Source organism: Scardinius erythrophthalmus (assembly GCF_964197995.2).
Source record: "Scardinius erythrophthalmus genome assembly, chromosome: 15".
In the NCBI taxonomy this organism is placed as follows: domain Eukaryota; kingdom Metazoa; phylum Chordata; class Actinopteri; order Cypriniformes; family Leuciscidae; genus Scardinius; species Scardinius erythrophthalmus.
The window spans coordinates 35,803,806-35,824,392 of record NC_138235.1 but is presented as its reverse complement, the minus strand read 5'-3'; the positions used below and the strand labels follow the sequence as shown (position 1 = coordinate 35,824,392).

The window sequence follows — 20,587 nt, the reverse complement described above, 5'->3', positions numbered from 1 at the left end:
GAACCATCTGACCAATCAGAGCAGAGTAGATCAATCACAACAGACTGGGCCATCTGACCAATCAGAGCAGAGAAGACCAATCACAACAGACTGAACCATCTGACCAATCAGAACAGAGTAGACCAATCACAACAGACTGGGCCATCTGACCAATCAGAGCAGAGAAGACCCATCACAACAGACTGAACCATCTGACCAATCAGAGCAGAGTAGATCAATCACAACAGACTGGGCCATCTGACCAATCAGAGCAGAGTAGACCAATCACAACAGACTGAACCATCTGACCAATCAGAACAGAGTAGACCAATCACAACAGACTGAACCATCTGACCAATCAGAGCAGAGTAGACCAATCACAACAGACTGAACCATCTGACCAATCAGAGCAGAGTAGACCAATCACAACAGACTGAACCATCTGACCAATCAGAGCAGAGTAGACCAATCACAACAGACTGAACCATCTGACCAATCAGAACAGAGTAGACCAATCACAACAGACTGAACCATCTGACCAATCAGAGCAGAGTAGACCAATCACAACAGACTGAACCATCTGACCAATCAGAACAGAGTAGACCAATCACAACAGACTGAACCATCTGACCAATCAGAGCAGAGAAGACCCATCACAACAGACTGAACCATCTGACCAATCAGAGCAGAGAAGACCAATCACAACAGACTGGGCTGTCGGACCAATCAGAGCAGAGTAGTCTTGTGGAAAGGCGGGGTTTAGAGAGACTAAATCTTCGAACAAACTGTTCAGACTCTTTGAGAAATGAGACGATGCGCAATGTATATTATGAGAAGTATTTTTGACCTTTGATACATGCAAACCTGTTGTAGGAGAAAATTAGGAACCTTTAAAATAGCATAATAGGGGCACTTCAATAAAAACTACATTTAAAAATAAAACTAATTTCATACCCAGCACAGTGTCCTTGGGCAGAGAGAGAGTGGTGCTAGACTCGGCCTCGGACTCCATGGATTGCTCCATAATGTTTTCCCTGCGCAGGAAAAGACAAAACCTGCTGTGAGAGTCTGAAAGAGGTGCATGATGGGAGTCACAACAGAATGAAATGCTCACTCAGACTGTTCCAGGTCAGAAGCCACCAGTATATTCTTCTCCTCATCACCGGATGAAGTCTGACCCGCGGTGTCAGGGGTCGTAACCACCACCACCTCCTCCATGTGGACGTTCACCTCAGAGGACGAGGCCATGAGGTCATCAGCATCTGACAGCTGTCAATCAGCATCTGAAGGGTGTGGAAAGGAAAATGCCCATTTTAATTAGTATTGTGGAGAAATTATGGTTTAACCATAGTACTTTAATACATAGCATATAACAACTCATTTGAATACCAAGGTATAGTAATGTAGTAATCATTCAGTAATGATTTCTACATTACTATACCTTTGTATTCAAATGAGTAGTAAAAACACCATGGTAAATGGTAATACCATGGTATAGTTTGTTAGTGTCATCAGTAATTACATTTATTAACAATGATTAATTATAATAACCATGTTCATAAGCTTGAACTAACAGATTAAATATGTTTTGAGGTTTACCGCTCAATGTTTACGCTTCGCCCAAATTGACCTAATTAAATACGAAAAAAAAGAGCGATAAATACGTGTGTAGGTAGAGAAAAATGCCCAATTCAAATAATACTGTATAAATCGAAACGTTACCCGCAAGAGTTTGAATCCGTTCGTGTTTAGGAAGCGCCGGACAGACAGACTCTACTGCGCATGCGCTCTGATGACGTCACGGGGCGTGGAAAACAATAGAAATCAAAGTGGGTAGATGGAAGTTTGAGTGAAACCGGAGTGATAAAATGGGCGGGGTTAGTTTAAACACAATTCCTTTAGTTAAAATAGCTACTTTGTATTTAATCTAATAGCTATTAAACCCTATCAGTATCATTATTCGCTTTTAATTCATTGTCCAGCGCCAAAGAAGCACAGTTAGTTTCTGAGGATTCGTCTTTATGGGCCTCCATGCGCCGCCTTGTGGAAAGTTCATAGTAAGCTGGTCTCATAGTAAACAAGTATCTGTAAGGAACATTTGAAAAAAATAAAAGATAACAAAAGCTGAATTCTAATTTGCATACAACTCTAGCTGTTTTACTGACTTCAGCTTTATTTATTTTACTTTTTCCATTTACATTTATGCATTTCACAGATGCTTTTATCCAAAGCGACTTACATTGCATTCATTTTCATCACTATAAAATGCTCTCCCTGCTGGGAATCGAGCCCATGTCCTTTGTGTTGGATGGGCTAAAGGAATGCTTTTTCACCTTTTTGCTCCTTTAAATATGGATTATTTTATGCATGACTGAATGCTTTGTGTATCCGATAGCTAAGCTGGTTGTGCATCCATAGAACAGTTAGCTGTATATTTTTTGCATATATGTTCTGGGTCACAGAGAACATAAATCAACATGGTTTATTATCATTTATTTCTGAATAAATATATATCTATATAATACTGGTAATGAAACTTGTTCAAACATGTTTGAATTAAAAGAACAGACAATCCAGTTGAGTATTAGACAGACTGAATGCTCTTCAATCATCACTGATTATTGGGAGGCAACATAAATGGGCCAAAATATTATATTTATTTGTTGAGTAGCATTGGGCAGTTTCAGGATTTGTCACATGCAGTGTTGGAAATTTGATAAGGATTGTAGGTGCTGCATGTCAGTGGATAATAGGAGAAAATACATGATGTTTCTTCTCTGCTTTCTGTAAGCTGCATTTGTAATGGGCATAGTAAGAGCTGTGTGTGTAAACCTCACTCCCATCCGGGTCACGGCACCACATGCAACCGGTCATACTCAGCATGAAGAGACAAAAAATCATTAATAAGCATAAGAAAACATTTCTTAATATTTTTTAAAAGGCAAAACCATATAACCACTTTAAATGGATTAATACAGTGCAAAACTAGCTTATCTGACTGTGTCATGTACTGGCGGTGTCGATGTTTTTAATGATTTTATTGCATGTTATTAATATGACATGTAAGACATACAGTACAGTTTGACCTTTAAACACTTCATAAATTGCAAATTACACTAATGGCTCACTCTATTCCTAAAGGTGTAGATTAAGGCCAGATAAAGGCCATTTCTTTACCTTTTTATCTCCACATGTGGACACTTAACCAATGAAATAACAACTAATTCTGAGGATTAATCTGGATTCTCACACTGAAGAAGAGATGGATAACAAATTAACGGATAAATAAGTTATTTATAAATTAATAATTTCTAAATGATAATAATAACAACAACAACAACAACACACACACACACACACACACACACACACACACACACACACACACACACACAAAAACATCCCGCAATCAGTGTTGGGTGAATTAATTAATTAATTATAGCTATTTACATCTTCAGCAGTGTACCGATTACTCTCTCCAAAAAGTATTGGATTACTTATTACTTTCTAATCCCATATCAACCTCGCTCGGTTGATCAATACAAGGATAGACACAAAACTGCTCTTTTAATTCTTTCAAATAAACAATATACAATTGCATAAATTATTCTTGAACTGACCAAAGGGAACAGTAAAAACAAACATTGAATTTTTATGTTAAATCTACAATTATTTTATACAGAATAGTTCTAGAAGTTGGCTATTTAATACAATTGCATCAGAAGTAACTGTTATTAAATTACAGAAAAATTAAGTATGAGTAAGTTAAGAGTAATCCCTTATTACTTTACTATTTTCAAGGCAAATGTAATTAAATTACAGTAATTAGATTACTTAGTAATTAATTTGGCACTACAACACTGCCAGTAATGCCAACATAGGGTAACTAGGCCTATTTATTGTGCATATAAACAAATAACTAAATAACAATGGATATAAATGAAATGCAGTAGAGTAGTTTATTCGGCGTGTTGGACGCATATTGCCTGGAAATTACTGAAATCACTGAATTAGACATTTTAACTATCGATTTAAAACGCCAAACAACACCGAAAACGGACGTCACGTGTGCGTAAATAACGGTTCCTCTGAGGCGCAGAGGAGTTTAGGCCTGCAGGGGGCGCGTGATGGCTCAAAATCATAACCCGCCATTAAAACGTATTTATTTAATACAATATTTATTTTCGTATTTATTTATTAAATATAATTTCGTTTTTGTTCTGTTGGAACAAATACTTATGGAGTGTAATCGAAATTATTAAATACGTGCAAAGGGATGATATCTGACCAATTATCGGCCTCTTCCAAACAAACGGTGAGAAAACCATCACGTGACAGGTCGCTGTGCCCGTTTTAAATTATTTACATTTATACTCTGCTATTCTAACGTCTTATTCAACTTTTATTGTAAACGCAGGACTCAGGAGGTAGAAGTAACATCGATATTATTACCATAATATGATATTCATTTCCGGTTTGTTCACAATTTTAATTTTTATTTTCATATTAAAATTCGAATAAAATAACAATCCTGAAAATCGACCCTCATGTTCAAGACCAGTAGCTATTCGTTTTTCCACTGTCATGTGAAGTTTGACGAGGAAATTAATTCTACATTTAATTTAAATATCATATAGGCCTAGCATTAATTCAGCATTTAATTTTATAACATAGAAACCATGAACGCGAGTCACGTAATTGTACGCACAGAAAGGCATTCTCGTGGAAAAGCAAGTGTTTATGATTTAATCACATATATTGAGAAGGAAAACACAACTGCCCGGCAGAAGGCAGCAAAGGCCATCTTCTGTTTCCCGCAGACTGAGGGAGAATTCCAATCTGAACTGAGCATCCCTGTGCCCTACTCTCTCTCTCTCTCTGTGTGTGCGTGTGTGTGTGTGTGTGTGTGTGTGTGTGAGAGAGAGAGAGAGATAGAGAGAGAGAGGTGTGTTTCTCTCTTTCTGTGTGTGTGTGTGTGTGTGTGAGAGAGAGAGAGAGAGAGAGAGAGAGAGAGAGAGGTGTGTGTGTGTGTGTGTGTGTGTGTGTGTGTGTGTGTGTGTGTGTGTGTGTGTGTGTGTGAGTGAGTTGCATTCACTTTCCGCTGTTTATAAAACTAAATAAACCCTGCCTTCTCTTCTTTGAACCTTAAAGGTCGTCACATTTACCGTATCACCTAAAGCCAATACCCACAAAACTTATTTTAACTTCATATGAAATACATGACGAAAATGTGTGCAATAAACCGAATAACAACCAAACAAAACAAAACAACATGATTTATTCTGTTAAATCAAACTCTCCAGCCAGCTGGCTTTAAAATAAGATCAATTTCTATAATCTGGAATATGCTACACTCTTTTTGTGAGGATTTAAAATGATGAATTATGCCCTTTTATACTTTTGAGTTAATTTATCATTATTATCATTGAAATACTTATTTTTCAGGTATAAATGCTAATCATGATACAGAACATTTTCTAAATTTCATTGCTTTGCATCATAAATCTTTACTTCATAAGAACTAATTTCTTGCTCAGATTTGAAGTCTCTCTAATTAAAATTATAAATATTCTAAAACCCCTTCTAAAAAAATATTCTAAAAAAGGAAATTGTGATCTTGTTTTTCTCTCTAATTGATGTTTTTTTTTTACAGTAAATGTTCTTTCTTTGTGAATTATGCAAATAAATAATAATAAAATAGTAATAAATAAATAAAATAAAAGGTATGCTGCTAAACGAACATGCCATCCCAAATCCAGCCGATCGGTGTCTGTCTCTTCTGTGAGAGACACTGCGTATGCTACAGAGTTAAAGGGTGACATTTCACTCTGTCCATTAGTCTAATGAGATCTTGATGCTAGAATAGAGGATGAAACACTGTAATGTGTGCAGTTTATTGCTGCACATCTGTAACTATACAGATCTTGGAGATTATAGGGGAGCGTTCTATTACTTAGGCCTATATTTATTTATAATGATTTGTAAAGCTTTTTTTGTCATGCGTTTTGACTTTTTCAAAACCAGAGAGCTTAAAGGCACGTCTTTTTCTCCTTGTATGCATACTTTGCTTCAGTGAATGAATAATATTGCCAGACCTGAATAATCAGTGTTTGATTATTCAGGTCTGGCTCGTGGCCACAGAACACGGAAGTAGCGTTCAGAAATACAAATGTATCGCCGATTGTTGGATTGTCAGCGGCCTTCTGATCACCTGTCTGTCTGCTGTTCATATTCACCAACAACAATGCGTGTCTCACAGGTGTCAAGGTGAGGATGATGATGATCTAACCTATGTTTATAGTGTGCTTATAATCACAGTATGTGTGTGTATGATGATGATTCTGCAGAGCTGATAGAGTGTGACAGCATCCTATGGAGGTCATTTACTTCTCTCTCTGTGTGTGTGGATTTGATTCGCTAATATGAAACATTAAGGTTTTATATGATGACAGTGGATTTATCCAATGGTTGAAAGGGATTCCTGGTTTATTAGAGCTCAAATTTGTTTAAATTCCTAGGAATGAGACATATTCAAGCACTTAAAATACCAAATGCATTGTAATTGTGCAAAGGTATTATGTATATAATGTGTTCATTTACATTATTTTCATTTAAAATAGATTTGTGTGTGTGTGTGTGTGTGTGTGTGTGTGTGTGTGTGTGTGTGTGTTTCACCCATGAGAAAACAATGGTTGTGCAATTGTTCTTGAAATGTTCTTGATAAAAAAAAAAGTGTGTATCTTGTTTTTATCTTGCTGTCCCAGCATGTTTATGTGAGGAAAGTCTGAGTAACTCCACATGTGTGTTGTGTGATCAGTTCGTCCAGAGATCTGTGTCTGGATGTCTTCCTGTGTTTAAATATTTGTACTGAACTTAATACAGCAGCCACATTATTCTTTTTTTCAGATTGAATATATGAAGTTTTAATATGTTTATGACAGGATGAGGAGAGAGAGAGAGAGAGAGAGAGAGAGAGAGAGAGAGAGAGAGAGAAAAGTATTGTGAAGAGATCAGGATGCTTGTAAGCCATGTTACTTCTTAAAGGGATAGTTATAGTTTACCCAAATATCACTTAGCCTACTAGGGATGCACCGACATGAAACTTTTGTCCGATACCGATAATTCTTTATATTTGAAAGCCTATAAATGATATATTGGTCAAAAAATATTGCTTTTGAGAGCCTGATTACAAAAAACAAAAGTATCATCATTAATATGTCCCAAGCACACAATTATGATGTTCTCATTATAATTTTACGTAGCATATATGACAGACTTGTGCTGCGCATGTTGCACTTTACTGTATCTTCCTTTTTTGAAGTGATTCCAGTCATAGTTCAAGCAATTCAAAAGCATCATGTTGAACAGTGAAGCGTCTCAGCTGAAGGAAATAATCCATTATTTATTGGTTTTAATATATCGGCCAAGTTTTCTTATTGGGCCGATAAAGATAACATTAAAAATGAACATATATCGGCCGATACCGATATGGTGGCCGATATATGGTGCATCTCTAGGGCTGAACGATATTCTGTTTTAATATCGACATCGCGTTGTGTGAATGAGCGATAGTCACATCGCCGGAAAATGCGATGTGAAGGGTAGTAGCACCCACAGTGTATTAAGAGAACGGTAGCACACAGTAAACACGAGTCAAAATCAGTCAGCTATTTGGGACTATTTCGTCTACAAAAAGGAGGATGTTGACCAAAAAGAGGTACTTTTCTGGAGTGTTATAAAGTTGTGGATGGTTCTCTTTTTTAAAAAGTCTTTTGTTTTTCGTGTTTGCATTTATGAGGAAATAAATGCGACCCTCATGAAAGCGGCACAGACTGCTTTAAAACTTTCACATAGACCTCAAACAGAAAGCACAAAGCCTTTCTTTAAAGCAAATTTTGTTTTGTATTAATTGTATCTTAATTTTAATCAGTGTTTCATTATCCAATTTCCTGGAACTACAATATTGCAGGACCAGCACGCGCTATAGTGCGAGAGAGAGAGAGATTTTGGAATTCTAATTTTGGAATAAAATATTAAGTGGCCTTTTTGTCACTTGTAATGAAGCTTGCTTATTAGTGAAATTATTAATATCATGGAATGGTAATTATTGACTTTAGCCTGGATTGATGGCTCGCAAATTAATATCGCAATATATATCGTTGGGGAAAAAATATCGCAATGTAATTTTTTTTCCAATATCGTGCAGCCCTAATCTCTATCATTTACTTATCCTCATGTTAGTTCCATATCTGTCCAGCTTTCCTTTTTCTGTGGATCACACAGAAGAACTCTTTGAATTGTTCCTTGAGCCATATGTTGAGTATGTATCTCTTTCATTCCCAGCTCTCCACAGATCCGGGCGCTGTTGACCAGTGCATCCTCAGGTCTAGAAGGCTTCAAAGCTCACGCTGTCTTCCAGGAGATCAATAAAAAGTTGCTTGAGGTACGGGAAAGCCTGCTTGGGTTAATTCATCTGAATTGGTTGGCTGTCGAAGGTAAAGCCTCATTACACCTCGGCGTCTCTGCCCGAGGCTGCATCAAGATGGATCTGAATTGGAGTTATTACCCAGCTTTAATCATGTCAGCAGTGATCCGCTGTCAGGCCTGCTTTTCCCTCGCTGGCTGATGGCAAAGCTTTTTATCCAGACTACAAAGTTATTGGGTGCTGAAAGGATCGTCATTTCATTAAACCCAAATCCCTTGGTTTTATCTAGACGATCCTTTTCATGTCATTTCATGTGCAACACATACTTTGATGAATCTGCAACATATGTGTCCATCCCCTCCACAAACTGCTGTTTCAAGACCTGCTTTATACCTCAAATCGAGGCCTTTACCCGCTCAGCCTCGTCACCTGGGTTTACTATGTATTGTTTCGAAATCAGACAAAAGGAGATTTTTGTAGAATGTCCAAGCCAAGCCCAAGTTGTATATATGTGACCCTGGATCACAATATCAGTCACAAGTCGCACAGATAGATTTGTGGCAATAGCCAACAATACGTTGTACGGGTCAAAATTATCGATTTTTCTTTTATGCCAAAAATCATTAGGATATTAAGTAAAGATCATGTTCCATGAAGATATTTTGTACATTTCCTACCGTAAATATATAAAACATTTATTTTTGTGATTGAATGCAGCACAATCGCCAACGTAAATGGACAACTTTAAAGGCGATTTTCTCAATGTTTTGATTTTTTTTGCACCCTCAGATTCTATATGTTCAAATAGTTGTATACTGGCCAAATATTGCCCCATCCTAACAAACCATACATCAATGGAAAGCTTATTTATTCATGATAAATTCAGATGATGTATACATCTCATTTTCAAAATTGTGGTTGTTTTGTGGTCCAGGGTCACATATGCTGAAGGTATATATATATATATATAAATTAATATAAATAAGTAAATCTAAATTATTATTAAAACAAGCAAAATTATCTGCCAATGGGGTAAGAAAAATAATCTTAATTCAAACGGAAACAAGATTATTTTTCTTACCCATTTTGCAGATCATTTTGCTTGCTTTAAGCGAAAACTCGCTTAATTTTGGCTTTTTTTTTCAGGAAACAAGATATATCTTATGTAATTTTATTACTTTAGTAAATGCATCATATTTAAATATTTGCACTGGAAACAAGACAATAATACTGAGTAAGAAAAGCAGTTTTTGCAGTGTGTAATCAATAAATAAACCTAGGTATTTATACAAAGTAACTTGTCTAATGGGGTTATTGTTGATCCGTGACCCTCTCACCCTCTTGAGAGGCGAGACACTGATAATCTCTTATTATCAGCCACGCTTCAGCTTCTTCCAACAAAAAAAAGTTTACTCAAATAACGGCCTGTTACACAACAGAAGTAAAACCGCTGCATTTTCCGATCAGTTTTGCTCCATTACTCTCTTCAATGCAGTGTGTAATTTCACGAGTAAATTAAATGTCTCAGGCTGGAAGGTTTATGTTAGGAGCGCCACATTTCGCTGTTGTTTTTCAGCTATTTATGACTCATAAGCAAGCAAGTGTAAAAAATAGGATGGAAATTTTGTTTATATGCAAAGCAAGTGTTTGGTAGCTTTTCATTACCTCTTTTTAAGTTTAAAATCAAGTATTTCAACCTATTTTTATTTTTCTCGATCCTGCTGCCCCTTTTTGATGATCTTTTTGTGTTATATTCTAAATATAACGGTTAACACTTAAGTTAAAGGGATATTTCACCGCTGGAAAGATGAATGTGTATTTAAATTGGGTCATTTATGTAGTAGAAATGTGAAATTATTTTAGAAGTTGGTGCCTTCTAGACTGAGAAAAGCCAGAAAATGTATTTTTGGCTCATTTGGATGAAAGACAACGACTCCCAGAATGCATTTGCTTTGCTGCCCTACAAGGCCACGCCCAAGCCACGGCGTTGCAATTTTTGCAGCCCTTCATAAGTTAATGGATTAACTAACATAAACAATGAGCAATATATTTTTACAGCATTATTATCGTTTGCCAATGTTAGTTAAATGTGTTCATGTAACATGTTCATGTTAGTTCACAGTGCATTAACTAATGTCAACAGATAGAGCTGGGTCTTAAAAATGTAGTAGTAAATGTTGAGATTAACCAGAGAATGTCTGGATTAACTAAGATTAATAAATGCTGTAGAAGTTTTGTTCTTATTTGGTACATGCTAAATAATGTAGTTAAACGAAACCTTATATTGTAAAGTGTTACCATATAACGTATGCAGCTTAAAATAAAACTTACACATTCGTTTCTGTTTGAGGGAAAAGTTATCTCTTCATCGTTTAAGTTTAGCTGTGGTTCACACAGTTTATGGCGGGTGTGCAACTGACGGGCTCTCTGGTGTGTGTGTGTGTGTGTAGGACGGAGAGCAGTTTGTGAAGAAGATTGGAGGTGTGTTTGCCTTCAAGGTGAAGGACGGGCCGGACGGAAAGGAAGCCATCTGGATCGTTGATGTTAAGAATGGAAAAGGCTCTGTTCACAATGATGCCGGTGAGTGTGTTCTGTTATTAACTCTGGGTGAGGATGCAGGTGCTACGAACATCTGTGAACAGCTGACCTTTCCTAGTCCATCAATGTCACGGGCTAGACGCACCTGGATCAGGTGGAGTTATTTTACATGGAAATAGCTGGAGGTTGAAGGAGAGGTTTGATATTTTCCCCAGTAGAAGTTTGACATTTTCATGTGTTTTTCTGAAAACCATGATTATCAGAACACACACACCAAAACCCACTTAAAATGAATAAATAAAACTTAAAGGTGCACTGTGTAATTTTTAGCGGCATCTAGTGGTGAGGTTGCGAATTGCACCCAACAGAAGTTACGGTGGCCGACAGGAAGTGATGTCGTCGTCTGAGTCAGCAGAGAGTAGCCAGAAGGAGGTTTCTTTACAAAGATAAATTAAGAAATAAGGTTTACTTAATTATTCAATAAAACAATATGCTATTGCGAATATTATTGTTACGTGTTCATCATTGTGTCAGTGTTTTATTCTCTGACTTTAGTTATCTTCTTTGCACGAAGAACAACATAGTGAAGAAACGCGTTTGTCCATTCAAGGCCACTGTAGAAACATGTCGGCGCATTTCAATGTAAGAGACCCGCGGTGTGTGTAGATAGAAATGGCTCATTCTAAGGTAATAAAAACATAACGGTTCATTATGTAAGGTCTTTATACTCTGAAAACATAGTAATACAAATGATATTGCATTTCTGTCTACAGATCCTCCTAAATATTACACAATGCACCTTTTAAATAAAAAAACTTAATTGAACACAAACACACACAATGTAATTTTAATAAATTATGAATTATTTTATAAATTTATTTGATATTTGAAAATGACGTCACAGTATGCGGAGTCACTGCGAGTTACTCCCATTGAGTGGCAACATTGGTGTTCAGTTCAAATGCTATAATGCTATAAAGCAGGGTTTCTCAAACTCTGTCCTGGAGAGCCACTGTCCTGCACAGTTTAGCTCCAACCCTGATCAAACACACCTGAGCAAGCTAATCAATGTCTTCAGGATCACTAGAGGTGTGTTTGATCAGGGTTGGAGCTAAACTGTGCAGTGCCCCTTTCACACAGCGCTTTGAACCCGGGAAATTGCCGGCAAATTGCCAGAGTGCCTTCTGTGTGAACGCAAACACGACCCGGGATTGATGCCGTGATCGATTCCGTGTTGTGGACCTAGTAACATTGCCGTGTTCAGTCCTGGAACGTTCAGCGCTGTGTGAACAAAAGCCGTAATAATGCCGTGTCGTAGTGATGACGCTGAAGTCGGTATCGTTAGCCAGCTGTGAAACGGTACTTAATGCACTAGTTTATGATCGAATCAGAGAAAAAAATGCACAAGCGTGGTTTCTCGATAGGGAAATCACAGCTCATAAGCAAATTTAAGACGCTGCTGAGACATTACAAGTCACATCGATGTCACGTGTCTTTACGGGATTTTTACGGGTTGTGTGTGAACGCACTCTCTGATTCCGGAAAATCACTGGCAGTGTGAATGAGCCAAAATCAAACGAACCCGTGTCAAATCCCGTGTCACTTTGTCCGTGTATTTTCCGAAATCTCTGTGTGAAAGGGGCTCAGGACAGTTAGCCCTCCAGGACCGAGTTTGAGAAACCCTGCTATAAAGGGTTAGTTCACCCAAAAATGAAAATACTGTCAGTGTTGTTCCAACCCCGTAAAACTTTCGTACATCTTCAGATATTTTTGATGAAATCTGAGTTTTAGGCTTCTCTCAGTTCTTGTGCATGCGTCGTGTCTCTCGTGAACTCAGACCCACACAGAAGAAAATCAATAGTTGAATAAAGTCGTTATTTTAGTTTTTTTTTGCGCACAAAAAGTATTCTCGTCACTTGATAAACTTAAGGTTGAGCCACTGTAGTCACTTGGACTATTTTAACGATGTCTTTACTAACTTTTCTGGGCCGGCAGAATGAAATTACCTAGAAGCCTGGAGTGAGACAGCTCTCAGATTTAATAAAAAATATCTTAATGGTATTCTTGGGTCTTACGGAGTTGGAACAACACGAGGGCGAGTAATTACTGATAGAACTTTCATTTTTGGGTGAACTAACCCTTTAATGCTTTAACAAGTTTTAGGGCTGGTGGATATGGGGAGATATGACGAATGATATAAGTGATCATCCAGATTTATATCTACCTATATTGTATTTATAGTGTTGTCTAGCACAGTGCTTCTCAAACCTGTCCTGGCGACTCCATATCACTGCACATTTTGTATGTCTCATTTAACACACCGTATTCAACTCATCAGCTCATTAGTACAGACTGCAGGACTTGAATTGTGTGTGTGTGTGTGTGTGTGTGTGTGTGTGTGTGTGTGTGTGTGTGTGTGTCTGATGAGGGAGACACCCAAAATGTGCAATGGTGGAGAAGCACAGGTCTTCACACAGCGTCAAAATCACACATATAAATGTCAGGAAACCCGATTACTGGCCATATGGACTGCTGGTTATTTGGTGAGTATTAAGGATCCCTGTCAAGTTCAACTGCCTTTAATTTAAGAAGATAATCTTCTTTTTTACTTGCAGTATTCTATTAAATCCTGTCATGTTGCAGGATGTTTTGCCACTCAGTTCGGCTGAGCATACTGAGCATCGGGCTGACGTCAATGCATACCCTATATTCACAGATGTGTGTGTCTGTCCACAGCCACGAGATTGGTGTGAAGGCTGAGAGGAAATGAAAGCAAGTGAGAGTGTGTGTTTGGTCTAATGACCAGGATCAAACCAGCTCACACATGCCAGATTCTGATTCGTAGTGTGTCAAGAGCTAAAGACAGCGAAACAGCAAGTGCTGAGCTGTATTTTTCACTGCTCACTCCGGCTAGTTTCACCCCATAAATGCCCCAAAATGCTCATAGCGACGATCTTTTTTTTTTTTTTTTTACTTCACTGGGGTAAAAAGATTAGAAAAAGTTATACTGTTAGCAAACATCCCAATGCTGTCGGGAGCGAAATGTAAATATGTGCTGCGCGTTTTCCTCTCAATAACAAAATAAACACACAACAGCGGTTAAGAAAGCATCTGATCGCTGATGTGGATATTTTTGCACCAGCTCTGCAATTCGACACTCCTGTCAAATCACGTCAGGTTTATTTATATAGCATTTTATACAGTAGATTGTTTAAAATCAAGCAGCTTTACAGTATTGAACTTCAAAAAGCTTTCATTCAGAATCACAGCTCTCCAGTGGGTTCATGTTTTTACTCGTGGACATCTGACCTCGACGGACTGAACAGAAGAAATAAAACAGAGTAGGTTTCCACGTCAAAGAAGGCGGAGCCTCAGAGCCACACCCATTTATCACATAATGGTATTCAAAGGTGCTTACATCAATCAAAACTAACTTTAGCTGGACAACAACTTTATTCTAGAGCTGCTGTAAAGCCAAAACAATCTCTGTTACTGTAATTTCCTATTATCAATGTAAAGCTGCTTTGAAACGATCTATATTGTTAAAAACGCTACATAAATGAAGGTGACTTTACCAGCCGGAGCCAACTTTCAACTTCTTTTTGGCCTGATTTTGAAATAACTTCACTCCAGTTTGTTCTTCGATCTCATTTTAAGTATATTGTGATCTTCAATAATGTTCTCTTGTGTTTCTCAGAAAAGAAAGCAGACTGCACTATTGCCATGTCCGACTCCGACCTGCTGGACCTCATGACTGGAAGGATGAATCCACAGACCGTAAGTAGTGATGAAGCAGACAGACAAATCACTAAAACAACCCTCTGTCTGTCTGTCTGTTTCAAATAAAATTAACCATCTATCCTACTTTTCAGTTGCAAACTGGACTAAAAAAACTGTATTTATCCCCCCATTAAAAATACATTAAATCTACACAACACGCTAAATTTATTTGAGGAACTGGCTCTCATTTTAAGCAAAAATCTTTTGAGTATCAGTTTACCTTTTTATTGATGCGTTTCAATCAGAGAGTTCCTAGATAATACAGTATTTGTTTCAACATAATAACCAAGAAATTAAACCAAAGCATTCCTTACTCTCTGTGTCAAATCTTTCGAGTATTGAGCAAGAATTCAATATATATTCTCTTAAAACTATCCTTCATATGTTGTGCAGTTTTGCTAATCTAGTAAATTTGTCTTGTTTATGAATGTTTCGATATTTTTAATGAAAACAAGACGCGATTCACAGTTTTTCATTAATTTTAAGGGTTTTTTTTTCTCTCAAAAGTCAAAAGTTTGGTTTATTAAAATAAATGAATTCCTCTATTCTGTAAGGATGCATTAAATTGATCAAAGGCAACAGTTAAGACATTTATAATGTTACAAAAAATATGTTTCAAATAATTTCTTCTCTTTTTAACTTTCTATTCATCAAAGAATCCTGTTTTTTTTTATCGCAGTTTCCACAAAAATATGAAGTAGCACAACTGTTTTTCTACATTGATGATAATAATAGTAATGTTCCTTGAGCATCAAATCATCATAGTAGAATGATTTCTGAAGGATCATGTGACACTGAAGCTGAATGCTGAAAATTCATTTTACACTACATTCACATAGAAAAGTTATTTTAAATGGTAATAATATTACTGTTTCTGTAATCTGACTGACCCCACATTATTGAATGCTAGTGCATGTCAAATAATGCAAGTTAAATAGTTTGCGAATGTCATTGTATCCTAACTTTTAAGCATACGTTGCATAACATATCCTGGAAAATAATGTTTTGGAAAGAGTGGGAAGCCTAGAATGGCTGCAAAGGCAGATCTCTGGCATTTCCAATTGATTTGTATGGTTATAATTATGATTTTGGCTGAACTCGGTCTCAGTTTTCCCATTTGGATTTACCACAGAGACTCATCCCACATAAGCCCGATGTTTTTCTTTCTTTGACTCTGTCTTGCGTAGGTCTGCATAAGTGCATGTGCCGATGAATTCAAAGCAGTATTGTCTTTTAGCTACACGTGTGCTGTTGTTATGTTTTTTTCTTCTTTTTCTGTTTCTTTTTTTCAAACTGCAATTCACAAATGAATGAAAGAAATGTGGAGATATTTTGTTTTCAAGGCCTCTCCTTTCAGGGACATCAATTTTGAGCATTTAAAAGCATGGTCTGTGTAGCCTCCCACCCTCCTTTTGTGCATTGTCTCAAACCCGCCAACTTTTTTCCACGAACAATTTCTCCACACACGCTTTCCTTTTCTAATACTAATGGCCTATGTTGAGAGAGATATTGTGCGGCCTCCCGTCTGGATCAGAATGAGTTTCTTTCAATGCCTCCAAGTTTCCACGCTTCCTCTAATCGAAGCTCTTCGCCCTTCGTGGAAAAGCCACAGATGGAGCGAAAGACATTTTTGACCCAATACAAATCAACAAGCTCAAGTGACACCATTTAACCTGCCGATGCTCAACTGGTTCAGTATCCAAGTTCACTGTTTTTTTTTTTTTTTTTAGCAGGAGACACATTTTAAATGTTCAATATTTGGATCTTTTTTAATATATATATTTTATAATTTATAGATATTTATATTTGTGATTTTTAAATATTGTAGTATTTTAAATCACTGCATTCGTGATTATCAACCTGCTACCTATAGGCTATTGTAAGAGAAAAAAATAAAAATCTCTACTTTTTGGGAAATATAGGTCAACAACTATACACAATGAAAAGTAAACTATGAAAAGTGCCATTATTCTCATATTCAAGTCTCAGCCTTTATTCTTCTTCAGTTTTTCATTTAAATTTGAAAGTTTCCCGCAGAATTCCATTGATAGAATGTTCAGCATTCAAACTCTAACAGACAGTGATGACATTATTGTAATGTTTGTATGATTTATTTTGAAGGCTGAATAGTAACTTGTCTTTTTTCTTGCATTTGTCTGCATAATGTTTTTTTTATGCAATTGAAAAACCAAAATCAGGGCCTTTATTGTAAAAGAAAATCACATTCTGCTTTGAAAGCTTACTGACATTTTTCTGAGATGGTTTTACAAGTAGCAATTTGAATAGCAACAGATCCAAATGTTAATTTCACTGTTCACTGTTAATTTCAATGTTTTTCTATAAACAACCTCCCATTTTGTATCTCTAAAAAAAAAACCTGGATGTTGTTTTTAAGAGACAAAACTTTTGTATGTAAAGTCACAGGAAAATACTTTTTTTTTTACAAAAAAAAAGGTCCTCTACAGGACCACAAATGAATTGCTGTGTCTCAGGAGGTTAAGATCTTCAAAATCAATGTTAATCACGGTTTCATGTCCTCTCGTTCATGCAGGCGTTCTTTCAGGGCAAACTGAAGATCACTGGAAACATGGGAATGGCCATGAAGCTTCAAACCCTGCAGTTGCAGCCAGGCAAAGCCAAGCTGTAGGAGGCGGAGCCAAGCGTGGAGAGGGCGGGGCATTGAGTTGCTCCTCCCACAGAGTTCACTCTATTAGAGTAGCAGCACAGGAGTCCGAGACCAGATGTGTTTCTGTGCTGTAGTGATCAGTCTCTTTCTAACCAGGGAAAGCGATAGTTCACCCAGAAGTGAAATGGTCATCGTTTACTTGCCGTCGCTTTCCAGAACTTTCCCATAAAAGTAGTTCATAATACTCGTGCACTATATTCTCACGTTGCAAAAAATGATTTTCTTCTTCAGTATTTTTTTGTTTTGTTTTTCCAGTACAAATATCTAAACATTTTAAAATCAGGAAACATTTACTTGAAAAGCATTATTACTTCTAGTCTAAAGTCTAAAACAAGACTTTAAAATAATGGGGTCAGAAAAAGTAACTGAATTTAAAGTAAAAAAAGATCTAAGATAAAATCACTTAGTTTTGATAAGTTTTTCAGAAAATAAAACATATAATTTGGCTTCTCAAGTTATTGTATCTTTGTTAGCTATTTGTACTGGAAAACAAGACTAAAAAAGGAAAAAAAAATGCTGTGTAGTCTTCTGGAGACAAGTGAAAGATGTTATGAACTTTATACAGTCATATGGGTTTGGAACAACATAAAGGTGAGTGAATGATGCCAGAAATCTTATTTTTGGGTGAATTATTTAATGATGAATCACTGATAGATACTGATAAGTACTATGGAATTAATACTGTTCTTAATAAGATCGATTTGATAACTTTGATAAGGTTTTCCTTTGATTGGCACCCATAACTGTTTCAATTATATGTGTGTGTGGATCGATTTCCCCAATGCCTATCTGTGGTGTTAAATATGGTGTGTTTATGGATTTTAATGGAAGTGAGGCCTGGTAAAGTGTGTGTGTGTGTGTGTGTGTGTGTGTGTGTGTGTGTGTGTGTGTGTGTGTGTGTGTGTGTGTTTGTGTGAGAACTATCAACACACTCTGCATGGTGTTGGGCTTTGATGGATGGATGTCTTGTCAAAATGTACGACAACATTGAAATTCATTCTCTTTCATCCTTATAGTTATCCTAGGTTTATTCTATTTCACTGCTTTGATAAAACAGACCAATTATAAACATGTCCATCAAATCAGTGAAATGGATATATTTTATTGTATCCTTCAGCTATTATTGGAGCATCATTTCATGTGTCTCTCTCATGCACATCAATGAATTCTGCCCATCAGATGCTAAAATACTTTTGTACTAAATAAACTTAATCTTTCTCATGAAAATGGGAAGTGTCTGTTTTCACTCTCTCTGTAGATGAATGATGTTCTGTATGATGATAAGAGGAGAAAAACCTTCAGTTTGTGAAATATTCATCATCACTGCAGCTCTCTATATTACTTGTGTCAGTGAGAACCTCAATAACCAGGTTATTGCAAGAGGATTTAGTCTGTAATATGTAATTTGAGTCACTTTGCATACAGGTGTAACAAGGTTGATAAGGGAAGGGGGAGGAGGGAACCGGCCAATGTTAAATGTAACTGTAATAATAAAATTAACATAAACAACAAAACGAAAGTAAAGTGGCAGCCCCTCACGGACGACTGCCGCACATAAACATAAAATAACAACAACATGAAGTCCAGTCCTGGTCCTCTCTCATCCTTCACTGTCGTCACTCCTCCTTTTATCCTTCAGGAGTTCCTCCGTGGGACTCGGGACTGGTGTGGATCGTTAACACATTTGCTCCGTTCCCACAGCTCTCGGCCCCCGTCCTGCTTGCCACAACAGGTCTGCTAAACCAGTTCCTTCCCTCGGGTCATTTACAAAACACATCGAGTGGATTCGAGGAGTTTTGTGGTTGAAATTTAAAAAGGTAACAAATTCTTCCCTCATGGGTCAATATGAATGGAATGTGAGGAGTGCTTCAGTACACAAAGAAAAACCTAAAAATGCTCAAAAGTCAATCTGAAAATGATTAATTATTTTATAATGTCTTCATGTTTATCTGAATGCCTACTGAAGAGAAATGACTTTAGGACCCAGCGGAACAGCTCATTTCCTGGTTAGAGTCATCAGTTATGTTTTTTTTTTTTTTTTTTTTTCACAAGAGGTCGGCAAAGACACCCAATGTAAGATATTTTACATTATACATTTGGCAGACACTTTTATCCAAAGTGACATTTACATTCTTATCAGTTCTTGCTTCCCCTGTTAATCAAACCCATGACCTTGGTGTTGCACGCACCAATGCTCTACTGTTAGAGCTACAGGAAAGCTTTTGAGCTGAATTAAAAGGTTTAGGTGTGGAATTGTGAGTACATTTGAATTTAAGTTGAAAGAATTTGAGGATTGTGCTTAAATTGCTAAATTACTATTTATTATTTATTGGTTAAATCTGCTTCAGAATGCCCACTTGATTTAGCAAGAAAAAAACTCAAACATAAACCACCGCTTTTTCTTTTTGTTATGTGCTCTGATCATGTTGAAGCTTGTTGCCTGTATATCATTCTCTTACTGTTCTTGTGAGATGATCCAGTGTAAGTGTGTGTTCCAGCTCTCAGAAGTTTCCACTGGCCGGTGTCCAGTCTGCCACGCTTTTGTTTTTCCTTTGAAAACTTCAGCTGAAACACTAAATCCCTGAAACTGTTAATGAGCTCTGACCTACATTCCACAGCTGAGACCTTCTCTCTTTCCTTCGTTCCAAACCTTTATACAGATCACATGCATTACTAGTATAGTGTACTGTATTTTGAAATTAAATTTGAATTGTAGCTGAAAGGACCCTTTTCACACTTCCAGGGTTCCCAGAAGCGGAAGTCATCATGGTTGGGTAAACTTCTATAGCGGTGAATGGAAACGACAGCTAATAAACGGCAATAGCAAAAGAAAAAGAATCCCTGATAGAATCTCCACAACTTTCAAAAGAGGAAAAAAAATCTAGAGAAATTGATGACGTTGGTCAGAAGAGACGGAAAGATGTCACATTTGCTGTCACTCCCTCAGCTGTTGATTTAGCTGCGTTAATTTGTGTTTTTGTAAATGTGTATAAAATGTTTTAAAAAAATGAAACCTTTAATTTGCAATGTTGATAAATGTGGAAACACGTCGTCACAGTCCGTGAAAGGGTCCATTGTGTGTTTCTGTGCCACTAGTGTTCCAAGTGAATTTGCATTTTGCAGAAATTCAAACAAGTTTCCTGAATATTTCCCCCTGTGCTATTGATCAGGCAAACAAT

The 20,587-nt window shown here is 36.9% G+C and overlaps 2 protein-coding genes across 4 annotated transcripts in view; one reads left to right on the top strand and one right to left on the bottom strand.

The window, feature by feature from the left end:
- gmeb2 (glucocorticoid modulatory element binding protein 2) overlaps positions 1–20,587 on the bottom strand; it is a 46,487-nt gene that overhangs the window by 10,779 nt on the left and 15,121 nt on the right. Inside the window, exons 1-3 of one of the 3 annotated variants that reach the window (XM_081386051.1) lie at positions 1,702–1,770; positions 1,094–1,262; positions 934–1,013 (exon numbers count right to left, since the gene is read on the bottom strand). In XM_081386051.1, coding sequence (XP_081242177.1) covers positions 934–1,013; positions 1,094–1,227 — 214 coding nt within the window. In that variant the 5' untranslated portion in view covers positions 1,228–1,262; positions 1,702–1,770. Of the gene's footprint in view, positions 1–933; positions 1,014–1,093; positions 1,263–1,578; positions 1,771–20,587 lie in introns of those variants that run through there. The other 2 variants (XM_081386052.1, XM_081386053.1) reach the window with 2 other exon arrangements.
- Positions 5,760–18,631, top strand: scp2b (sterol carrier protein 2b). Its single transcript, XM_081386054.1, has 5 exons — positions 5,760–6,246; positions 8,323–8,422; positions 10,855–10,984; positions 14,640–14,719; positions 17,274–18,631. Exons 1-5 carry the CDS (start codon positions 6,149–6,151, stop codon positions 17,367–17,369), a joined length of 504 nt encoding a protein of 167 aa, XP_081242180.1. The 5' UTR covers positions 5,760–6,148; the 3' UTR covers positions 17,370–18,631.